General features: G+C 51.5%; 2 protein-coding genes across 3 annotated transcripts; both read left to right on the top strand.

Moving 5' to 3' along the window:
• The first annotated feature begins 469 nt into the window (after positions 1-469).
• Positions 470-6247, top strand: MRPL52 (mitochondrial ribosomal protein L52). 2 transcript variants are annotated; one of them, XM_007536788.3, is made up of 5 exons: positions 470-532; positions 633-693; positions 768-835; positions 5667-5731; positions 6072-6247. In XM_007536788.3, the coding sequence occupies exons 1-5, from the start codon at positions 505-507 to the stop codon at positions 6222-6224; spliced, it is 375 nt and encodes a 124-aa protein (XP_007536850.1). In that variant the 5' UTR covers positions 470-504; the 3' UTR covers positions 6225-6247. The 2 variants fall into 2 exon arrangements, with proteins under 2 accessions (XP_007536850.1, XP_016049596.1); XM_016194110.2 differs by lacking the exon at positions 5667-5731.
• A 3162-nt stretch (positions 6248-9409) lies between these two features.
• On the top strand, positions 9410-21340 carry MMP14 (matrix metallopeptidase 14). The gene is made up of 10 exons (XM_007536777.3): positions 9410-9845; positions 14026-14174; positions 14842-14964; positions 15438-15745; positions 17364-17525; positions 17784-17944; positions 18126-18264; positions 18367-18517; positions 18987-19102; positions 19412-21340. The coding sequence occupies exons 1-10, from the start codon at positions 9735-9737 to the stop codon at positions 19741-19743; spliced, it is 1752 nt and encodes a 583-aa protein (XP_007536839.2). The 5' UTR covers positions 9410-9734; the 3' UTR covers positions 19744-21340.

The following is a 21340-nucleotide window of genomic DNA, read 5'->3' as shown; positions in this document are numbered from 1 at the left end:
CCCGGGCCTTGAGCACGGTGACAGGTGCACTTAACCGGGTGCGCCCCCTCCCCCCTTTCTATTAACATGTGTGGAAAAAAAAAATAAACAAAATGGTGGCCCGGGAGGTGGCGCAGTGGTAAAGCTTTGGACTCTCAAGCATGAGGTCCCGAGTTCGACCCCGACAGCCCATGTGCCAGAGTGATGTCTGGTTCTTTCTCTCTCCTCCTATCTTTCTCATAAATAAGGAAAGCATTTGTAATGAATATATATATATAGTGAAATAAGTCATCCCAGAGAGGTGAAGCTCTGCAGCATAACATAACACCCGCAGAGGTTTTGGGATTCCCTTCCGTACAGCGACCCAAGATGGCGGGGCCCATGACTGAAAGGCAAGTTCAAGATGGCGATGTCCGACTCCCCCCGCGAAGTCTCGCGCGACCACCGAGGCCACGCCCACTTCCGGTTCCGCCGCGCCCGCCGCCGCCCCCCCCCCCCCCTCCGCTTTCCCGCTGCAGCCGCCGCATGGCTGCTTTGCAAACGCTGCTCCTGAGTGAGTGCGCGGAGGCTTAGGGTGCTCGCCAGAGCAGGGTGGCCCGGGATCCCTAAGTTGCCTACACGGGCGTCCTTCCAATTCTGTCCTATCTTTTCAGTGGGTGTCCGGAGGCTGCACTGCAGCACGGCGGCTCGAGCGGGCGGCCCTTGGCGACTTAAGTGAGTGCTGATCTGGGGGGACCTGGGGACAGAAGCAGGACTGAGTCCTCATCTTACTGTTTTTCTTCACCCAGGCAGGGCTTGGCTGCCAACTCCTCGGGCTATGGACCCCTTACAGAACTCCCAGACTGGTCTTACGCAGGTGAGCACAGATGTGACAGCACCGAGAGGTGCGGGTGGAGGGAACGCCCCTGGCCGGGGTAGGAGGTGGGAGCTTAAGGCGTGTCTGAGTGGTCCGTCTGCCGAACTTCTTACTATCTAGAATTGAGTGAAGACACCCTATTGTTTGTTTTAAACTGTGTCTATGGAAAATAAAGTTGGACCAGATCTTGTATTGTGGAGACCGCGGACGATAGTTGTGACTTGAAGCGCCCCTGGGGAAGGAATGACTAGATTCATGCTTCTCAGGGGCTACCCCTCCCCCAAGTTAGGGAGCTCTGTGCCTCCATGAGTACTTTCTTTCTTTTTTAAAGATTTTTAAAATTTATTTATTAGTGAGAAAGATAGGAGAGAGAGAGAGAAAGAATAAGACATTGCTCTGGTACATGTGCTGCCGGGGGTTGAACTCAGGACCTCATACTTGAGAGTCCAATGCTTTATCCACTACGCCACCTCTGGGACCATTCCATGAGTACTTTCTTGAGAATGTGGTACGAAATGCACGGAGAGCTCTTTGAAAGTCTGCTTAAATGAGCTTCTAGAGCAGTCAAAAGGTAGGAACTGAGAATGGTGAGCTACCTTCAGAACAGCTCTTGCCTTTACTTAAAAGGAAAATGGGCAAGACTCTGGCAGATCCCTCACTGGGTAGGTCAGAGGGGGCTAGGGTTACCTGGCACCACATGGGAGCATCACTGCTCTAGTGTTCTGTCTTTTCATTTTGTCCGTCCGTCTATAGCCATCTGAACTTTTTAAGCAGATGAAAAAAATCAGTCAGCAAAAAATGAAAGTTAGCCCAATAAAATAACTCACCTAGGTAGTGTGCTTGCTTTGCCACACCTGTGACCCAGCCCCCCACCACATTGGAAAAAGCTTTGGTGATGTGCTGGTGCTGCTCTACCTGCAAAGATTGCCTCAGTGTGGCAAAGCCGCCTTGGTGATGCCAAAAAAAAAAAAAAAAAAGGAACAAAAAGCTGGCCTGATACTAGAAAAGAGAAAAAGGAAAATAATAGAATAAAATCAAGTAAGTGTTAGCCCTAGCAGGGAGGACATTTGAAGATCTGAAGCTGATTCCCATCTAGAACTCTAGTTTACAGGTAGAACATCTGAGGCTTAGAAAGTGGCTCCCCACCTGCAGGGAAGTCGCTTCACAGGCGGTAAAGCAGGTCTGCAGGTGTCTGTCTTTCTCTCCCCCTCTCTGTCTTCCCCTCCTCTCTCCATTTCTCTCTGTCCTATCCAACAACGACAACATCAATAACAACTACAACAATAAGACAACAAGGGCAACAAAAATAAATAAATAAATAGAAAAGTGGATAGTGGGGGCCAGGTGGTAGCACAGTGGGTTAAGCACACATGGCACAAAGAATAAGGACGGAAGAAAGGATCTGGGTTCCAGTGCCCACCCCCACTCCCCACCTGCAGGGGGGGGTCACTTCACAAGCGGTAAAGCAGGTCTCTCTCTCTCTCCCCCCCTGTCATCCCCTCCTCTTTACATTTCTCTCTGTCCTATCCAACAACAAGGGCAGCCAAAAGGGAAATAAATTAGTCTCTAGGAGCAGTGGATTCATAGTGCAGGCACTGAGCCCCAGCAATAACCCTGGAGGAAAAAAAAAACAACAACAACTGGATAGTGGGTAGGTAGCATAACAGTTATGTAGAGAGACTCTCATGCCTGGGGCTCTTAAGTCCCAGCTTCAATGCCCCACACCACTGTCAGCCAGAGCTAAGCAGTACTCTGGTAAAATAAATGAATAATGAAAGTGAATAGCTGGGGCCCAGTGGTGGTGCACCTGGTTGAGCGCACGCTACAATGCGCGGAGACCCAGGTTTGAGCTCCCAGTCTCCACCTGCAGGGGAAAAGCTTTGCAGCTGGTGAAGCAGGGCTGCAGGTGTCTCTCTCCCTCTCTCTGGTTCCCTTTCCCTCTTGATTTCTGGCTCCCCACCTGCAGGGGAGTCGCTTCACAGGCGGTGAAGCAGGTCTGCAGGTGTCTGTCTTTCTCTTCCCCTCTCTGTCTTCCCCTCTGCTCTCCATTTCTCTCTGTCCTATCTAACAACAACAACAAACAATAATAACTACAACAACAATAAAAAAACAACTTGGACACGACTACAAAGTTAGCAAGTAGAGAAATGGAGATGGGAAGACAGAGGGGGAGAGAAAGATAGACACCTACAGACCTGCTTCACTGCCTGTGAAGCGAATCCCCTACAGGTGGGGAGCCGGGGGCTCGAACCTGGATCCTTACGCCGGTCCCTGCGCTTTGCGCCATGTGCACTTGACCTGCTGCGCTACCGCCCAGCTCCCTCTCTCTTCCTCTCTATCTCCGCCTTTCCTCTCCATTTCTGTCTTTTGTCTGTCCAGGAAATGAAGAAAATGTCCTTTACAAGTGCTGCCAGGGATCGATCTTCGATCTTAGGACCTCATGCTTTATCCACTTCACTACATCCCAGACCACACCCATAGGATTCTTAATTCAGACTTCTCTACTTGCTAACTTTGTAGTCGTGTCCAAGTTACTTAATGGTGTCTTTCAGTTTTCCTTAGCTGCTAAAGTAGTGCATATCATATGGTTCTTGCAGGAACAAAAAGAAACAACCAGTGTAGAGCACCAGCCGTACAGTACTGGCTCCCCCCACCCTTTCTGTTTAACTTTAACTTCTTTCTTTTTTTAATTTTTCTTTTTTCTTGATAGAGACAGAGAAATTGAACGGGAAAAGAAAGATAGACATCTGCAGCACTGCTTCACCACTCATGAGGCTTGACCCTATCACTTTTTTTTTTCTTTTTTTTTTTTTTTTTGGTAATTTTTCTTTATTTATCTTCCCTTTTGTTGCCCTTGTTGTCTTTTTATTGTTGTTGTAGTTGATGTCGTCGTTGTTGGATAGGACAGAGAGAAATGGAGAGAGGGAGGGGAAGACAGAGAGGAGGAGAGAAAGACAGACACCTGCAGACCTGCTTCACCGCCTGTGAAGCGACTCCCCTGCAGGTGGGGAGCCGGGGGCTCGAACCGGGATCCTCATTCCGGTCCTTGTGCTTTGCACCACCTGCGCTTAATCCACTGCGCTACAGCCCGACTCCCTCACTTTTTTTTTTCTCATAGAAAGTATCATATCTGTTCATCTCTATTATAAACTACTGGTATTTTGTGGCTTTTTTTTTTTTTTGAGAATGAAAGAGACCATAGATAGAGATCTGTAGGATTTTTTAATTATGTTTATGTAGCAATATAACTCCTGTCATAAGGAACTTGAAATTAGCTAGGAAAACAAAGCCGTGAACATTAAAAACAAGCAGACAAACATATTTTGATTTATTTCTGTATCAGTGAGAAGAAAACCAGAGCGTCACCCTGGTACAGGAGATGCTGTGGGTCAAACTTTGGGCCTTGTGCTCAAGAATTCAATGCAAATCTCTAAAAAAAATGGCAGTTATTAACATTGAAAACAAAGAAGAATCCTATCCTTTGCCACTGCGCCACCTCCCGGGCCACTATTTTAACATGTAATAGAGATAACATGATGTTATGGGGGGGGGGGAGGATCTCATACCTGAAGCTTCAGAGTCCCAGGCCCAACCCTCCAGCACCAGCATAAGCCAGAGCTGAGCAATGTTCTAGTCTAAACAGTAAATAAAATAATGGTGCTCGGTACTATGACTCATTCCAAGAGGATATGAGATACCTAAGTGGTGCTAAAGCAGTAACATAGTAAATGTCCCAAGGCAGGTACATGTTAAGTGACTGATGTGCACTTCTTTCAGGAGAGAGAGAGAGAGAGGAGAGAGAGAGCTAGCAGCGTTGAAGAGCCAGAGAAGGGTTTCTGGGACAGGCAGGACTCAAAAGTGGGCACACATAAGATTTAGACTAGCAGCGGGTTAAGTACACATGGTGCGAAGCGCAAGGACCGCCACAAGGATCCCGGTTCGAGCCCCTGGTTCCCCACCTGCGGGGGGTCGCTTCACAGGTGGTGAAGCAGGTCTGCAGGTGTCTGTCTTTCTCTCCCCCTCACTGTCTTCCCCTCCTCTCTCCATTTCTTTCTGTCCTATACAACAACAACAATAACTACAGCCACAATAAAAAACAAGAGCAACAAAAGGGAAAATAAATGAATAAATTTTTTTTTTTAATTTTTTAAAGGATTTAGACTAAAAGGAAGGTAATGAAGGCCCTACGTTATGGAATGAGGTGAAATTTAGCAAGACCCAAACACGAGCAGAGCAATCATCTAGCTGCTTAAAATGGAAAGTTTCTGACACTAAAACAGGAGGCTCAGCATGGTAACAGATCTTGAGTTAGAAGCCAATGTGTGGTAAATGAACCTTACAACTTATTCTTGGTAGTTCTAGCATGCTCCACCCTTGAAATTGAGAGTCATATTTTAGAAGGAAGGAACAGTGATTCTTTTTTTTTTTAATATTTATTTATTTATCCCCTTTTGTTGCCCTTGTTGTTTTATTGTTGTAGTTTTTATTGTTGTTGTTATTGATGTCGTTGTTGTTGGATAAGACAGAGAGAAATGGAAAGAGGAGGGGAAGGCAGAAGGAGAGAGAAAGATAGACACCGGCAAACCTGCTTCACCGCTTATGAAGCGACTCCCCTGCAGGTGGGGAGCCGGGGCTCGAACCGGGATCTTTATGCCTGTCCTTGTGCTTTGTGCCACCTGCGCTTAACCCACTGCGCTACTGCCTGACTCCCAAGAACAGTGATTCTAAACTGGGAGAGAGGAGCTAAAGTTGGCTCTTCCCTCTCTCCTTTTGTGATGCTTTCATAATGTGCCTCAAGCCATCTCGGCCTTCTCTCCTATTCTCTCTGCAGATGGCCGTCCTGCTCCTCCAATGAAAGGCCAGCTTCGAAGAAAAACCGAAAGGGAGAAGTTTGCAGTGAGTTCCTAGAGCCCAGCCAGGGTAGCCTCTATAGAACTGGAAGGCAAAAGTTAAAAAGCATGATTTGTCTTGAGCTCTGTTTGCACCTAAGCTAATATGCATCCCTCACATCAAGGTCTTAACAGTCCTGTGAGAAGGGGAGAGGAACCAGTAGCAAACCTTCTCCACATATTTCACTCCCTCCCACTTTCCACCCCAGGACCTGGTTCCACCCTTCCCCAGTTAGTGGTGTCATTTTTCCAGCTGAAATCTCTGGCTTTGATCTGTGAGTGAAAGGATATATGGTGCAGAGCTCAAGCCCCAGATGTTATCCACACTGTTTTCCTGTCTGTTTCAGAGACGAGTCGTACTGCTGTCACAGGAAATGGATGCCGGATTACAGGCATGGCAAATCAGGCAGCAAGAGAAGAAGCTGCAGGAAGAAGAAGGGAAGCAGAAAAACGCCCTTAAACCAAAAGGGGCACTACTTCAGAGCCCACCAAGTCAATAAAAACCAAATCCTATCTCTCTCTCCCCCAGTCTCTTTCTGGCTTTATTTTTTATCACTTGCATGTCTCATCCCCACCAGAAGGAAGCCTTTATGTTCCCCGTGTGGCTTATACATCAGGAAGAGCAGACTAAGATCACTGCCTGAAGTGTGGTGCAGTGCCCTCAGCCCTGGCTCCATCCCATTTCCTCTGAGTCTTGTTTGGAATAGTAATTTCCTTTGCAGGCCACAGGACTGGCCCAGATATAAGGAGCAGTTGCTTTGCAAATATGTAAAAGGGAGGGGGCCTGCCGGTAGCGCAGCGGGTTAAGCGCACATGGCACGAAACATAAGGACCAGCGTAAGGATCCGGGTTTGAGCCCTCAGCTCCTCACCTGCAGGGGAGTCGTTTCACAAGCGGTGAAGCAGGTCTGCAGGTGTCTGTCTTTCTCTCCCCCTCAGTGTCCTCCCTCCTCTCGATTTCTCTGTCCTATCCAACAACAGCAATGACAACAATAAAAAAAAACAAAGGAGTTGGGCTACGTAGTACAGCAAGCGCACATGGCACAAGGACCGGCGGAAGGATCCCGGTTCGAGCCCCCGGCTCCCCACCTGCAGGGGAGTCGCTTCACAGGCGGTGAAGCAGGTCTGCAGGTGTCTCTCTTTCTCTCCCCCTCTCTGTCTTCCCCTCCTCTCGCCATTTCTCTCTGTCCTATCCAACAATGACGACATCAATAACAACAACAATAATAACTACAATAATACAAGGGCAACAAAAAGGGAAATAAAAGCAAAATTTTAAAAAGAGTTCCAGCTTGCACACCAGAAGCCCAAGTTCAATCCTCAGCATCACTTTATGCCAATGGTGAGCAGTGCTCTTTCATAATAAATAGACCTTAAATAAATAAAAGCATATTTGAACATAAAATCACTTTTAAAATAGAGGAACCAGGGTCCAGTGGTGGTGTACCTGGTAGAGTGCATACATAACAACACACACACACACCCGAGTTCAAGCCCCTGGCTCCCACTTGCTGAGGGAAGGCTTCATGAGTGATGAGGTAGTGCTACAGGTGTCTCTCCCTCTCTTTCCCCCCTTCCCTCTCAACTTCTGTCTATCCAAAACAAATATAAAAAAGAGGAACCAAGAGAAAGCTCACCTGGTGGAGCACATATTTTAACATGCAGGAGGATTCAGGTTTGGGTGCCCAGCACCACACGGGAGCACCATGCCTGATAGGTGCTGTAGTGTCTCCTCTCTTGTCCTAAAAAAAAAAAAAAAACTGAACAGGGGAGACAGCATAATGGTAATATATGTATTGTTTGGGTTTTTTGTTTTTTTAAGGTTTTTTTTTTTTAACATTTTATTCATGAGAAAGAGAAAGAATCAGACATCACTCTGGCACATGTGCTGCCAGGGATTCAACTCAGGACCCCAAGCTTGAGAGTCCAATGCTATATCCGCTGCACCACCTCCCGGACCTCTTGTTTGTTTTTATTACTAGGCTTGGCACTAGGAATCCACAGCTGGTAGCCATTTTTTCCTTCTTTTTTTTCTATTTTTATTTGCCAGGACAGAGAAATTGAAAAAGGAAGGGTAAATAGGGAAAGAAAGACACCTACAGACCTGCTCCATCCATTCATGAAGTCAAGAGCCACGTTTTGGCAAGCAACTGGTGTATGTTTCCCTAAATTTCAGATGTGTGGCTCAAGAAATACACCCAATAAGATAGGAAGAACCTGACTTGGGTGTTGCATGTTTTATTAAAGAGTTGAACCCTGAGGTATCTGTGGTTCTGACAATTCCAGAAGTTAGTTGGAGAAGGGCCTTTCGGGGAGCTCTGGAGAGCTTGGTCCCCAGTCACTAACACCTAATCAGTATATAATAACCACGATGTACCTCCCAGAAATCTTTAGCGTCCCAGCACCATGAAACTTTAATGACTATTTATTATCATCAGTGAGAGGGAAAAGAGAGTCAGCACCATTCTGGCATACACAGTGCCAGGGATTGAACTCAGGGCCTCATGCTTTAAAGCCCAGCACTTAATCCACTGAGCCACCAGCAGGGACAAGTAAAATATTTCATTTCATTGACCATGCGTTCTGGTGAAATAGGACCTTTGCTCCCCATAAAATACAGAGCCTGAATTTTTTTTTCCTTGCACTCTCTCTCCTACCACAAACATATAATTTCTGGATTTTTAGGATTTCTGGAGCTTCCTACCTGACCTAATTTCCTTCGATTCCTTCCTTTGCTTTCTTTCCCTCCCTTCTCCTCATTACATCCTTCCTCTCTCGCTGACCAATGCAATTCTTGGATCTTAGATTTCGCTGATGATCGAGTTTTCTGTCTCCCACACTTTTCCTGCTTCTGCCATGGCTGCTTTTCCAGATCTAGTTCTCAACCCTGAACATCCTCCCCCTTCCCCCAACTTTAGAGTGCCCTCACCTCCACCATTTGTCCTCAGCGCTTAGTCCCTAAGTGAGGAGAATGTCTTTAAGGAGTCCTCCTTTGGAGTGCAGAGGGGAAGCAGCTCAAAGTCCCCACTCCCAAACACTTTTCTAACAATTTCACCAAACTTTATTTCCCCAGATTCCAGCACCCTTCTGTAATTTTAGGAACAGCCAGATTGCTAACAACCATCAATTATTAAAAATAAAGTTTCTCTTTCTACAAGGATAGAGGACACAGGAACACACACACCCCACCACCATCACCGTATCCTATGTGGGTCTAGCAGGGGGTTGTTATCATTGCAGTTTGGGGTCAGGGAAGGACAAAGATGGTTGTCAAGAATAAGGGACAAGATTTTCAATTTGGATGAGCCACAAGTCCCAGCCCTAGACTCCCTCACCCGTAGGATCCCAGTCCCATCCCAGACTCTGAACTGCCTTTTGGCCCAGCCCTGAACCCCTCGGTGCTTCCCACTCTGAGGGGAGACAAATGCTGAATAGTAGAGGAATCCAGCCACCTAAAATATGCTTAGGGACAGAAAGTGTCCACATCCCGTCCCCTGGGTTGCCCCCAGCCCCCTGCTCTCAGCTGTGGCGTCAACCCCTGCAGATGGCAGCCTGCACCACAGCAAGGCAACTTTGGGGTTTTTTTTTTCCCCCCGGCTCTTGACTGTAATTGGATTCAGACTGAAACAACCACGTCCGCACTGGGAAAGGAGGGCATTGGGGCGGGGGCGGGGGCGAGGCTGTGGGAGAAGGGAGGGATCTAAGAGAGAGGGAGAGAGGGCTCCCGAGCCAGTTCGCCGACTAAGCAGAAGAAAGATTTCAAAAAAAAAAAAAAAAAAAAAGAAGAAGAAGAAGAAGAAGAAGGAAAGAAAGAAACGGAAAAGTCGGGACGAGCAAGCAGACGCCTTCAGGAACACCCGCCGCCTCTACCAGCGGACAGCGCTCGAGGAATCGCCACCCGCCGCCGACCCGAGACAAAGGCAAAGGCGGCCGGAGCGAGAGGCAGAGGCGGCGCGACCCCAGGCTCGGCCCTGCCGCGGAGCCCACTGCGCCGGGCCGCCCGCCCCGACCATGCCGCCCGCCCCGACCGCGCCGCCCGCCCGCAGCCTGCTGCTGCCCCTGCTCGCGCTCGGCTCCGCGCTCGCCTCGCTCGGCTCGGCCCAGAGCAACTTCAGCCCCGAAGTAAGTGAGCGCCTCCAGCCCCCGCCCTGGGGGGACCTCCGAGGGGACAGGACCCCACGATCGGGGCCGAGGGCTCCGGAAGGGGGGTGCCGGCTGCACCCCTCTCCCTCCTCCTATCCTCTAACTTCCAAGTGGACCCAACTTTTTTGCCTGCAACAAGAACCCCTCTCCCCGCCCCCGCCTCCAGCTTGCTTTCCACCCCATGCCCTACCCTGAAGAACTTTGCAGCTGGGCTCCCCTCCCCAGTCCCCGGGAGCCTGCGAAACTAGGGGGACGCGGCTGGGACCCCGCGCCGGGCTGCGCTGCGCTCCGGTCCGGTGCGCCTGTGTGCGGCTTCTCTGGCTTCCCGCCTCCCGCGGCCGCCCCGACGGCCAGATGGGGCCGGGGGTGGACGGCGCACCCTGTGTCCCTAGAAGTCCCCTGGGGTCGCAGCGCGGTGCCCCGGCGTGGAGGGGCGCAGCGCTGGCGCCCTGGCCCGTGCAGCACACAAAGCTCTCCTTGTGCGCCCGCCCCGGGGCTGAGCGGCCTCCCTCTGCCCCAACTCCGAGAGAGCCGCCTTTAGGCCTTTTTTGTTGTTGTTGATTTGTTTTGTTTTTGTTTTCGTTCATTACCTCTGTGTGTCAGTTGCAAGGAGACTGGGGAAGCTGCACCGGGGCATGGGGAGCGGGACTGGCACAGGCCCCCACTGACGGCCCCAGCCCCGTTCCCCCCGCGCTGGCCCACTCGCCCCAGAGGAAACCGCGTGGGAGGTGTCTGAGGAGCTTTTTCCTCTTTTACTCTTTTATTTCGAGGTGAAGGTAGGAGACGGATTTGATCAACTTCTTATTTTGGGCCATCCCAGCCCACTCAGCCTGCAAGGGCCTGGGTGCGGTCGGGAGGGGCAGAGGGGTTGGGGGTGGGGGAGACCAGGACTTGGCTTCCTCTGTCCTGGTCCCACCCTGGAGGAAGCATCTCCAGAAAGAACCCACTCTTTCTGCCCTGCCCGGATCTGAACGGGGGGAAAAAAAAAAAAAAAAAAGAGCATGGCCCTAGGAATGGAAGGAACTAGGAGGGTGAAAAGCCCACCCCCACCCACTCCAAGCTAATCCTGGCAAGGTCCAGGAGGAGGCAGCATCCTCTTTCCAGGCCTAAAGTCTTCCTCTGAGGCCTAACAAAAAGAGCTTGGGCATCTGGGGGACTGCCCACAGCCAACTTTGCCTGCTCTGCCTTCCTTCCCAACCTGGCCCACAAGGCCCCCTCAGGGAGGGAGGGGGAGTCTGGCTCTGTTTTAAGTGGGTCATGGGCAGCCCCAATGCCAGAACCACCATTTGCTTTGGGGCCATGAAGAGTGGGAGGCCGAGAAGGAGGTAGTCGAAGGCGGTCCAGAGGCAGGGATCCAGGGCCTGCCTCTCTTGGATTCCTAGGCCAGAGCCAGGGAGCAGTTCCCTTGACTTCCCCCTAGGAGAATACCTTGCCCGGCTCAGCTCTATCTTGAAGACAAAGCCTGCCACCACAGTTCTTTAATCTAACACAGCTTGCCCCTCTCCAGGCCAGTATGGAGGTAGACTGGGGTGGCCCAGGCCTCAGGCAGCTGGGTCCCTCCCCTCCCACCATGCCTCCAGAGTCCCACTGGCTCCAGGACAGCCCTCTCCTCCCTTGGGCCTGTCTGGCACTGGGCCCTTCCCCCACCCAGCCGCAGACACAAGAGTCCTCTCTTCTGTGGTTCCAGCCTGTCTTCTCTGTGGTTGTTGCTCTGTTCAGAGCCTGCCCCTGGCGTTGGGGAGGAGGTCTGGGCCTGGGGTGACAGGAGCAGGGCACTTCTTTTCCTCAGCCTTGCTGCCCTCAAAACTCTAGGGAAGTCCCTTTTCCCACTGAGATGATTTTTCTCTGTTGGGCACAGGGTGGAAGTTGTGGGTGTAAATATTTAGCCTGCCAACCCTCCTGATAGATAGACTAATCAGGAGAGGGATTTCTATGCTAGGGCCCCAGAGGGGTAGAGTCTCCCCACCTCTCTGCCAGCCTCCCTTCTGTCCTGGGGAATTTGGGAGGATTTCCCTTAGCAGTGATACTCCTTGAGGGGCCTGACCTCACTCCTGACAGGCCTCTCCCATCCTGCCCCAAAGAGTTGGGGTCATAAGGCTGGGGTGTGTCTACACTATAGGTGAGGCCAGGGGCGAAGGGAGTTTCCTGCATACGTGGGCACAGGCCACTGCAGGCCTCCCTTGGGCACTCATCAGCACAGGTCAGGGCATGCCAGACACTTCTAGCAGGCAGCTCGGAACTGGAGCCCAGCTCTCCTTCAGTACACCAGAGGTTAAGCATGAGGAGGAGCTCTGGGTGATGCTAAGAGGACAGTGCTGGCCAGAGCAAGGCTGGGTTGTTTACACCAGGGCCCTAGCTCTCTGTCAGCCTTGGGGATCACTTCCCAACTCGGTGTTGCAATTCTCATCCTGTGAGCAGGTCCCTGTCAGCTGCTCCTGAATCACCCCCAGAGTTCCAGTGCAAGCTCTCTGAACCACCAGCAGGACCTGGGCCTGGAGGGGACAAGCCACAAGGAAAACCACCAGTGGCCTTAGATGTGGGACACAGCACCCAACAGCAGCCTCAGGCTTTTTGCACAATAAACAAACCCCTCTGGGCTCCTAAAAAAAAGGCAGTGTCCAGGAATATTCCCTTTATAGAAGAATCTAACATTCTTCATATTCCATAATAAGTTGTCTCATTTGACTTTTCAAACTTTAGGAAAATACTCCATTAATCTTTAACATTGAGTTTTCTTCAACAGAACTCTTAACATGTCTTTACCTTTCTATCAAACACCAGGAACTATATTTTATGTCAATATGCCAACTCTATATACTTTGTTTGTTGCTTTTTTACCAGAGCAATGCTTAGCTCTGACTTACAGTGCTGCTGGGGGTTGAACCTGGGATCTCTGAGCCTCAGGCATGAAAGTCTATTGTGTAAAACACTGTGCTGTCTCCCCAATCTGCCAGCCTCTGTGTCATGAACAATTCAAAACATTCCACATGTCTCTACCCCACCCCCATTTCCTATCCTTTCTATAGAGAACCTTAAATGGCCTTTAAGTCATTTTTTTAATCTTTATTTATTGGATAGAGACAGCCAGAAATTGAGAAAGGGGTGGTAGAGAAGGGAGGGAGAGAGAGAGACCTGCCACACTGCTTCACCACTCGCAAAGCTTTCCCCCTGCAGGTGGGGACTGGGGGCTCAAACCCGGGTCTTTGGCCTTTATATCTTAAGTCATAGCTCAGATACTTCTTGTTTGGGGAAAGATCCTGGCATTGTGGCTGGTCACACCTCTCACGACCTCCTAAACCTTCATCCGCCCATCTGAACAGTTAGCCTCAGCCCTCTTCCATTTCCGGTTTCTTTCTAGACCTCAGCTGTGAGGGTCCTGAGGGGATGGCATCCCTACACAAGAGAGTCCAAAATATAGTTCATTCCCTCAGATTTCTTCATTCTTTACTCAGCCTGGGCACAGTGTACTCTTGGGGGACATGCAGTATCTGCAAAAACACTGACATCATGAAGAAAAGTACTAAAAGATCTCTCAGCTCTGAGAAGACACACCAGAACCCAGTTAAATATCTGGGTATCTCAAGAGAGATACAGTCACCACCAAGAGCTTTCACTTTTTCTTCTTTTTTTTTTTAAGATTTTATTTATTTATTCATGAAGATAGAAGGAGAGAGAGAGAGAGAGAGAGAGAGAGAACCAAACATCACTCTGGTACATGTGCTGCCAGGAATTGATCTCTGGACCTCATGCTTGAGAATCTAATGCTTTATCCACTGCGCCACCTCCCGGACCACAAGCTTTGATTTTTCTTTCCATCCCTGTTGGAATTCTGAGAGTTTTTTAAAAAAAAAAAAAAAAGAAAGAAAAAGAACAGAAAAGAGATTTAATTATGTATTAGTGAGAGAGAGAACCAGGGTATCACTCTGGCTCATGAGACACAAGGGATCAGATCTCATGCGTAAGAGTGAGAGTGAGTCCGACACTTCATCCACTGAGCTCACAGCCAGAGTTCCTCCAGCCCCAAAGCCAAGGCCAGAGCCAGGCTGGGAACACATGTTCTTTCCTCATTAGGGCAAAGGTGTGTGCCAAGTGCCATGAAGAAGGCAAAGCCTGCCCTGGGCTGGGTGGGGCGCTCTAAGCCACATGCCTTTCCCTATAGGCTTGGTTACAGCAGTATGGCTACCTGCCCCCTGGCGACCTGCGGACACACACACAGCGCTCATCCCAGTCACTCTCAGCAGCCATTACTGCCATGCAGAAGTTCTACGGCCTGCAAGTGACGGGCAAAGCTGACGCAGAAACCATGAAGTAAGTGCTAGACCCCAGCAGCACCCACCACATGGCACTGAATGCAGGCAGGTTGCCTTTGAATGCCTGCTCCTGCCACCACACCTCATCTCCCTTTGTACTGATCCTGGCTGCATCCACCATCACCTCATAACCATGGCCCTTCCACACATAGTACTGAAGGACACATGTTCCCTTTCTCTGAAGACTTTTTTATATTTATTTATTTATTTATTCCCTTTTGTTGTCCTTGTTGTTTTATTGTTGTAGTTATTACTGATGTTGTCGTTGTTGGATAGGACAGAGAGAAATGGCGAGAGGAGGGGAAGACAGAGAGGGGGAGAGAAAGGTAGACACCTGCAGACCTGCTTCACTGCCTGTGAAGTGACTCCCCTGCAGGTGGGGAGCCGGGGGCTCGAACTGTGATCCTTACGCCGGTCCTTGCGTTTTGTGCCACGTGCACTTGCTGCGCTACCGCTCAACTCCCTCTGAAGACTTTCTTTTAAGAATCATTCATATATTTATTTAAGAGGATGGGGAAAGAGAGAGGGAGAAACAGCATCATTCTGGCACATGCAATGCCAGGAATCAAACTCAGGACCTCATGCTTGAAAGTCCTACCCCCACCCCAAGACCCATTTCTTCTTACACCATACTAACCCAGTCCTGAAACTCCAACCCACCCCAGAGCCATGAAGCGCCCCCGCTGTGGTGTTCCAGACAAATTTGGAGCTGAGATCAAGGCCAATGTCCGAAGGAAGCGCTATGCCATCCAGGGCCTCAAGTGGCAGCACAATGAGATCACTTTCTGGTAAGTCGAGCTGGCCAAGTGGCCTTATCTTCCCTATTAATTGTGCTGGTGGACACTCATTGTCCTCCACCCTAGTTACCTCTGTTCCAGGGGAGCATCATTGGAAGTGGGGGGTAGGGTGGGAGAATAGTAGCATAATGGTTGTGCAAAAAGACTCTCGTGCCTGAAGCTCTGCATTCCCAGGTTCAGTCCCTAGTACTATCAGAAACCAGAGCTGAGCAGTGCTCTGGCGAGGAAAAGAAAATGAAGTGGGAAGCAAATAAATAGCCCTAAAAGTGGTGCAGCCTGCAAGGGGGTACAGTCCAAGGCCGAAAGCCACAGCCTGGAGTGTCCCCTGAGCTTTCAGGTCTTAGGGCAGAGACAGTGCATGCAAGGCAGCAGGAGGGTTGAGTCAGGCACAGCGGGCTGAGAATCGGCCTCTCCTTGGCCTGACACACTCCGTCCTCTCTCCCTGTGTGGCTGCTGGACCTCAGCATCCAGAACTACACCCCCAAGGTGGGTGAGTATGCCACCTTCGAGGCCATCCGCAAGGCGTTCCGAGTGTGGGAGAGCGCCACTACGCTGCGTTTCCGGGAGGTGCCTTACGCCTACATCCGGGAGGGCCATGAGAAGCAGGCGGACATCATGATCTTTTTCGCTGAGGGCTTCCACGGTGACAGCACACCTTTTGATGGTGAGGGTGGCTTCCTGGCCCATGCCTACTTCCCAGGCCCCAACATTGGAGGAGACACCCACTTTGACTCTGCCGAGCCCTGGACTGTCCAAAACGAAGATCTGAATGGTGAGTGAGTGCACTAACTAGGAAACTTTACTCCTGGGAGAGTCAATGCTCTTTTGGACAGGGCCTTTCCCAAGTCCTCTCAAGACCTCAAATCTCAAATTCTCTGGGTGATAAGGCACACAGAGAATCTCCTGGCCTGAGGCAGGGGACACAGCACAATGGTGATATAAACATACTCTCATGCTTCAGATTCCAAGTTCTCAGGTTCAATCCCCCACACCACCATATGCCAAAGCTGAGCAGTACTCCGGTAAAATAATAAAATTTCCTGGCCTGACTTCTGTGGAAAACCAGGCACCAGCTGTTTACATCTGGTTCCTTCTCTCATGAATTGACTTTTTTTCTTTTTTTTTAATGTTTTTGTTTTTAGATTTTTATTTATTTATTCCCTCTTGTTGCCCTTCTTATTTTATTGTTGTTGTTGGATAGGACAGAGAGAAATGGAGAGAGGAGGGGAAGACAGAGAGGGAGAGAGAAAGACAGACACCTGCAGACCTGCTTCACCGCCTGTGAAGCGACTCCCCTGCAGGTGGGGAGCTGGGGGCTTGAACTGGGATCCTTATACTGGTCCTTGGGCTTTGTGCCACGTGCGCTTAACCCGCTGCGCTACCGCCCGACTTTTTTTTTTTTTAAGTATTTTACTTATTTTATTTTTCAGAGAGATGAAGAGAAAGAAAAACACAGAGAGAAACACCAGAGCACTGCACAGCTCTGACTTACTGTGGTGCAGGGGATTGAACCTGGGATTTAAGAGCCTCGGGCATGAGAGTCTCTTTGCTTAACTATTATGCTATCTATCCCTGCCCTTAATGTACTTTCCAGTTGAAAGTTAGAAAAGAAAAAAAAAAATTCTTTCTTTCTCTCTTCCTTTTTTGCCTCCAGGGTTATTGCTGAGGCGCACCAGGAACCCACTGCTCCTGGAGGACATTTTTCCCACTTTGTTGCACTTGTTGTTGTCGTTATTGTTATTGTTGCCATTGATGTTGCTGTTGTTGTTGGACAGGACAGAGAGGGGGAGAGAAAGATAGACACCTGCAGACCTGCTTCACCGCTTGTGAAGCGACCCCCACTGCAGGCGGGGAGCCGGGGGCTTGAACCGGGATCCCTGCACCGGTCCTTGCTCTTAACCCGCTGCACTACCGCCCGACCCCCCCTTCCTTTCTTTTTTTTAAAGATTAGTTTATTTATTAATTAATGGGGAAAGAGAATCAGAACATCACTCTGGCACATGCAATGCTGGGGACTGAACTCAGGATTGCATGCTTCCAAGTCCAACATTTTATCTACTGTGCCACTTCCTGGCCTCTGAAAGACTCATTTTCCTAGGCAGATGTTGCCTTTAGCTCCTAGGAGAAACTGGGGCCCAAGTTAGGCCTCGGCCTCCCTTACCAGCAGTCTTCTGGGGCTGGGACTGGCCCCAAAGCACTCTCCCACTCTCGGCCGGGGAGAGATTGCTTTGTGCATTATCTGCCAAACATGACGCCAGACCTCAAGCTTCGGTCATTTGGGTGGGAAACCTAGCAGGCAGGCCCAAGTGTGCGACTGAAGCCTCTGGTGAGGAAATCAGGAATCTGAGGGAAGAGGGCCAGCGACCATCAAAACAAACCCCTCCCTGCAGGGAATGACATCTTTCTGGTGGCTGTGCACGAGCTGGGCCACGCCCTGGGCCTCGAACACTCCAATGACCCCTCAGCCATCATGGCGCCATTCTACCAGTGGATGGACACTGAGAACTTCGAGTTGCCAGATGATGACCGCCGGGGCATCCAACAACTTTATGGTGAGTGATCTCTGCATACACCTGCTCCGTGTTCCTTCCTCATGTCTTCGGGCTATACCTCACTCCCCCTACCAGGCCCCCATCTGTCTCTGTCTGCCCCCTGCCCACCTCTGCTTCAATCCTTTCCCACTTCTGTTCCATCTGATTGCTTCAGCCATCCCCAGAAGTCCACACCCTTCCAACTGTGACTCTGCCCATGTCTGTCCTTTCCTCCGGCTTTCCCACCTAGTCTGAAGTGACCCTCTTGTTCTCACCCAGGAAGTGAATCAGGATCCCCCACCAAGCTGCCCCCTCCACCAAGGACCACCTCCAGGCCCTCTGTCCCTGATAAGCCCAAAAACCCCACCTACGGACCCAACATATGTGACGGGAACTTTGACACTGTGGCTATGCTGCGTGGAGAGATGTTTGTCTTCAAGGTGAGACAGAGGAGTGGGGCTGGTTCCAGGGACAAAAGGCCTCTCTACCAGGAGGCTAGGTGGAAGCCATGGAGCAGGAGGACTCAACACGGAGGCTGGGCCAGTGAGGGGCTCTTCTGTCCAAGCCAGAGGACTAGGCCAGGAGACATAATGTGCTCTTCCCCACCTGGCCACTTCCCAGGAGCGCTGGTTCTGGAGGGTGAGGAATAACCGAGTGATGGACGGCTACCCAATGCCCATCGGCCAGTTCTGGCGGGGCCTGCCCGCTTCCATCAATACCGCCTACGAGAGGAAGGACGGCAAGTTCGTCTTCTTCAAAGGTAACCAGGCATCCTGCCTTGTCTTGGAAGTCTGACCACGTGACTTGTCCAAAGTCTTTGTACCAACATAGCCCCCGCCCTACTCCTGTCTCTCCTCCCCAGGAGACAAACACTGGGTGTTTGATGAGGCTGCCCTGGAGCCTGGCTACCCCAGGCATATTAAGGAGCTGGGTCGAGGGCTGCCCACAGACAAGATTGATGCCGCACTCTTCTGGATGCCCAATGGGAAGACATACTTCTTCCGGGGAAACAAGTAAGAAAGATACCCAGCGCCTTGACACCAGCCTCCAGCTCAGACAGTGCCATCAGATTTCCTCCATATTGGAGGGAGACACACTCATCCCTGAGAGACTTCCTGAGAGGAGAGGCTGGCTGGGTCTCTGCAGGTGTCTGGCAACAGCTGCCTCCTTAGGAGGCTGAGTGAGTGGGCTGTGACCCGGTCACCGTTTCAGAACTGGTCATTTGACGCCTCCTGCTCCCAGCTCTGTGCCTCCGCCCGGCGGCCAGGCACTGTCATTAAGGGTTGCCGGTGGCTCCTAGCCACCTGGCCCTCCCTCCCGCCCACCCCCACCTTCCGCTACCTGCAGCCGCAGATCCTCATTACTCCTGCCCCCTCCCTGGCCACAGCCATCCTCTGCGGCAAAGTCAGACCCAGGCCCTGCTACCCTCTCCTCACTCCTCAGTGTCTAACTTCCCTGCTCCTCTCCTCCCACTCCCGCCAGGTACTACCGTTTCAATGAGGAACTCAGGGCAGTGGACAGTGAATACCCCAAAAACATCAAGGTCTGGGAAGGAATCCCAGAGTCTCCCAGAGGGTCATTCATGGGCCGTGATGAAGGTGAGAGGGGACAGGGGGTGTCCCAAATGAGAGGGTGGGGAGAGGGAGTTTAGGAAGACTGGGAGGGACTGGAGAGATAGCAGAAGACTTTCATGCCTGCTGCTCCAAAGTCCCAGGTTCAATCCCCAGTACCACCGTAAGACAGAGTGGGGGGCAGGGGGTGGGGGATGGAAGGACAGACCAGGGGATTGTGAAGGAAACGGCCGATCCCTGCTCCCACGCTGACAGCCTTCTTTTTCCTCTCTCGGGCCTCCTCCTGGATGCTGCCCCCATCCTGGCTTCTCTGCCACCTTCTCGATGGCCCTGCAGTCTTCACTTACTTCTACAAGGGGAACAAGTACTGGAAGTTCAACAACCAGAATCTGAAAGTAGAGCCAGGCTACCCTAAGTCAGCCCTGCAGGACTGGATGGGCTGCCCGTCAGGGGGCCTGCCTGATGAGGGCACCAATGAGGAGCGGGAGGAGGTGATCATCATCGAGGTGGATGAGGAGGGTGGCGGCGTGAGCGTAGCCGCTGTGGTGCTGCCCATGCTGCTGCTGCTCCTGGTGCTGGCCGTGGGCCTGGCCGTCTTCTTCTTCAGACGCCACGGGACCCCCAAGCGGTTGCTTTACTGCCAGCGCTCTCTGCTGGACAAAGTCTGACCCCCACCGCTGGCCCACCCACTCCTGCCATGAGGACTTGGCCTCTGAGAGCCAGAGGCGGCAGGTGGTGGGGGGTGGGCTGCTTCCCACCCCTTTGGAGTCCCCTCCCTGCCCACCCTTCTCCACCCCACCCTCACCCCTGGGCCTTGCTTCTCCCCTAATGGGCCCCTTGGGGCCCTGCCCTGGGGGACCCCGTAGCTTGGTGTGTGTGTCCAGCCCCGCTGAATGTCTTGGCTCTGCACTTGAAGGCAGGACCCTCTGACCTCGCTGGTGAAGGTCACATGAGGTCACCTGCTTCTTTTCCATTCCGTGACATACCTTTAACCTCTGAACTCTGACCTCAGGAGGCTCTGGGCTCTTTAGCCACCCCACCCTACCCCAGCGCAAGCCCCCAGGTGCACCCAGCTGACAGCCTGCCACCATTCTTCCAGGCTGAAAGGAATCTAGTTTTGTTGGGTGTATGGGGGAAAGACAATCCTGAGATTGTGTGTGCGTGGGGGAGGGGGTGCTGCACAGCCACCCAGAGACCTTGGGAGGAAGGCTCGGAGAGGGACTGCCCTCTCCTGCCCCACCCTGAGAACTTCCACGGAAGGAGCCTGAGCCATTAAAGACTAAACTGGGGCTACAGGAACCCTTGTCAGCCCTGCGTTCCATGTGGAAGATGGATGGACCCAGAGGGGTTACAGATACTGCAATGTGGGAGGCCCTGGGGAGACACTCCCTCAGAGCCCCAGGCGTGAGCCCAGGGGCCACAGAGAAAGAACTTGGCTCCCTTGTGGGCCATGTGGGCAACTGGGGCAGGCACCCGGGGGGGCAGAGCTTTCAGGGAACAGGATGGGACCAAAAGGAGGTATAACAAGTGGAGGCCTACAGCAGGGACACGCAGCCGTGTCTCCAGGGAGGGTTTTAGTGTGGTTCTCAGGAAAGGCTCCCTGGCTCCTCGGTCCTGCCCTTCCTTGGCCCAGAGAGCCCAGGGAGCCCAGAGGAGGGAGCGGGGATGGAACACGTTCATTTGGGGACTTGCCGAGAGCAGCCACCTATTGAGGGCGCCTGAGAAGTTCCCAGCGGCTGGTACTGAGTTCTTTGTGGACCTCAGCCAGGCTCTGCAGGTCTGGGTATGTGGGGGGGGGGCTGTCAGCCCCACGTTTCCTGCAGGTCTTGCCCTCAGCCCATTCCACTAGTGGTGTGCCCTGATCTCCCTACCCAGCCCACCCATTGGAAGTCTCCTCTGGCCACAGCAGGTGGTCATGGTACCAGGGACTTGGGAGAGCAAGAGGCCCCATGTGGGGGGAGTGAGAGGAGAGGGATGTCAGGGGTGGGGGGAGTGGGGGGAACAGGGTGAACGGTGCTGGCAGTTCGGCTAAATTTGTCTTATTTGGGTTTTTTTGGTTTTGTTTAATGTATATTTTTATTATAATTATTATATATGAATTTCCTTTGAACCCTTCCTTTTTGTTAACAAGGGGCATGGGATGGGGGGTGGGGGGCAGAGGCATCCGACCCCAGGAACCTGCAGGGCGGGGCTGGGTCAGTGGCCTCTAAGGACATTTTTGACCTTGTTCAACCTTTCCACAAAGAATAAACAGAGTTCACGGTT

Source organism: Erinaceus europaeus, chromosome 16, assembly GCF_950295315.1.
Source record: "Erinaceus europaeus chromosome 16, mEriEur2.1, whole genome shotgun sequence".
Taxonomy (NCBI): domain Eukaryota; kingdom Metazoa; phylum Chordata; class Mammalia; order Eulipotyphla; family Erinaceidae; genus Erinaceus; species Erinaceus europaeus.
The sequence above is the reverse complement of the archived record's forward strand: the minus strand, read 5'-3'. Positions and strand labels throughout refer to the sequence as shown.

Coding starts and splice junctions, on each gene's coding strand:
- MRPL52 (XM_007536788.3), top strand. CDS start 505: ATGGCTGCTTTGCAAACGCTGCTCCTGA. Junction 694..767: donor GGCGGCCCTTGGCGACTTAA/GTGAGTGCTGAT, acceptor TTCTTCACCCAG/GCAGGGCTTGGCTGCCAACT. Junction 5,732..6,071: donor CCGAAAGGGAGAAGTTTGCA/GTGAGTTCCTAG, acceptor TGTCTGTTTCAG/AGACGAGTCGTACTGCTGTC.
- MMP14 (XM_007536777.3), top strand. CDS start 9,735: ATGCCGCCCGCCCCGACCGCGCCGCCCGCCCGCAGCCTGCTGCTGCCC. Junction 14,175..14,841: donor GCTGACGCAGAAACCATGAA/GTAAGTGCTAGA, acceptor AACCCACCCCAG/AGCCATGAAGCGCCCCCGCT. Junction 17,526..17,783: donor GGGCATCCAACAACTTTATG/GTGAGTGATCTC, acceptor GTTCTCACCCAG/GAAGTGAATCAGGATCCCCC.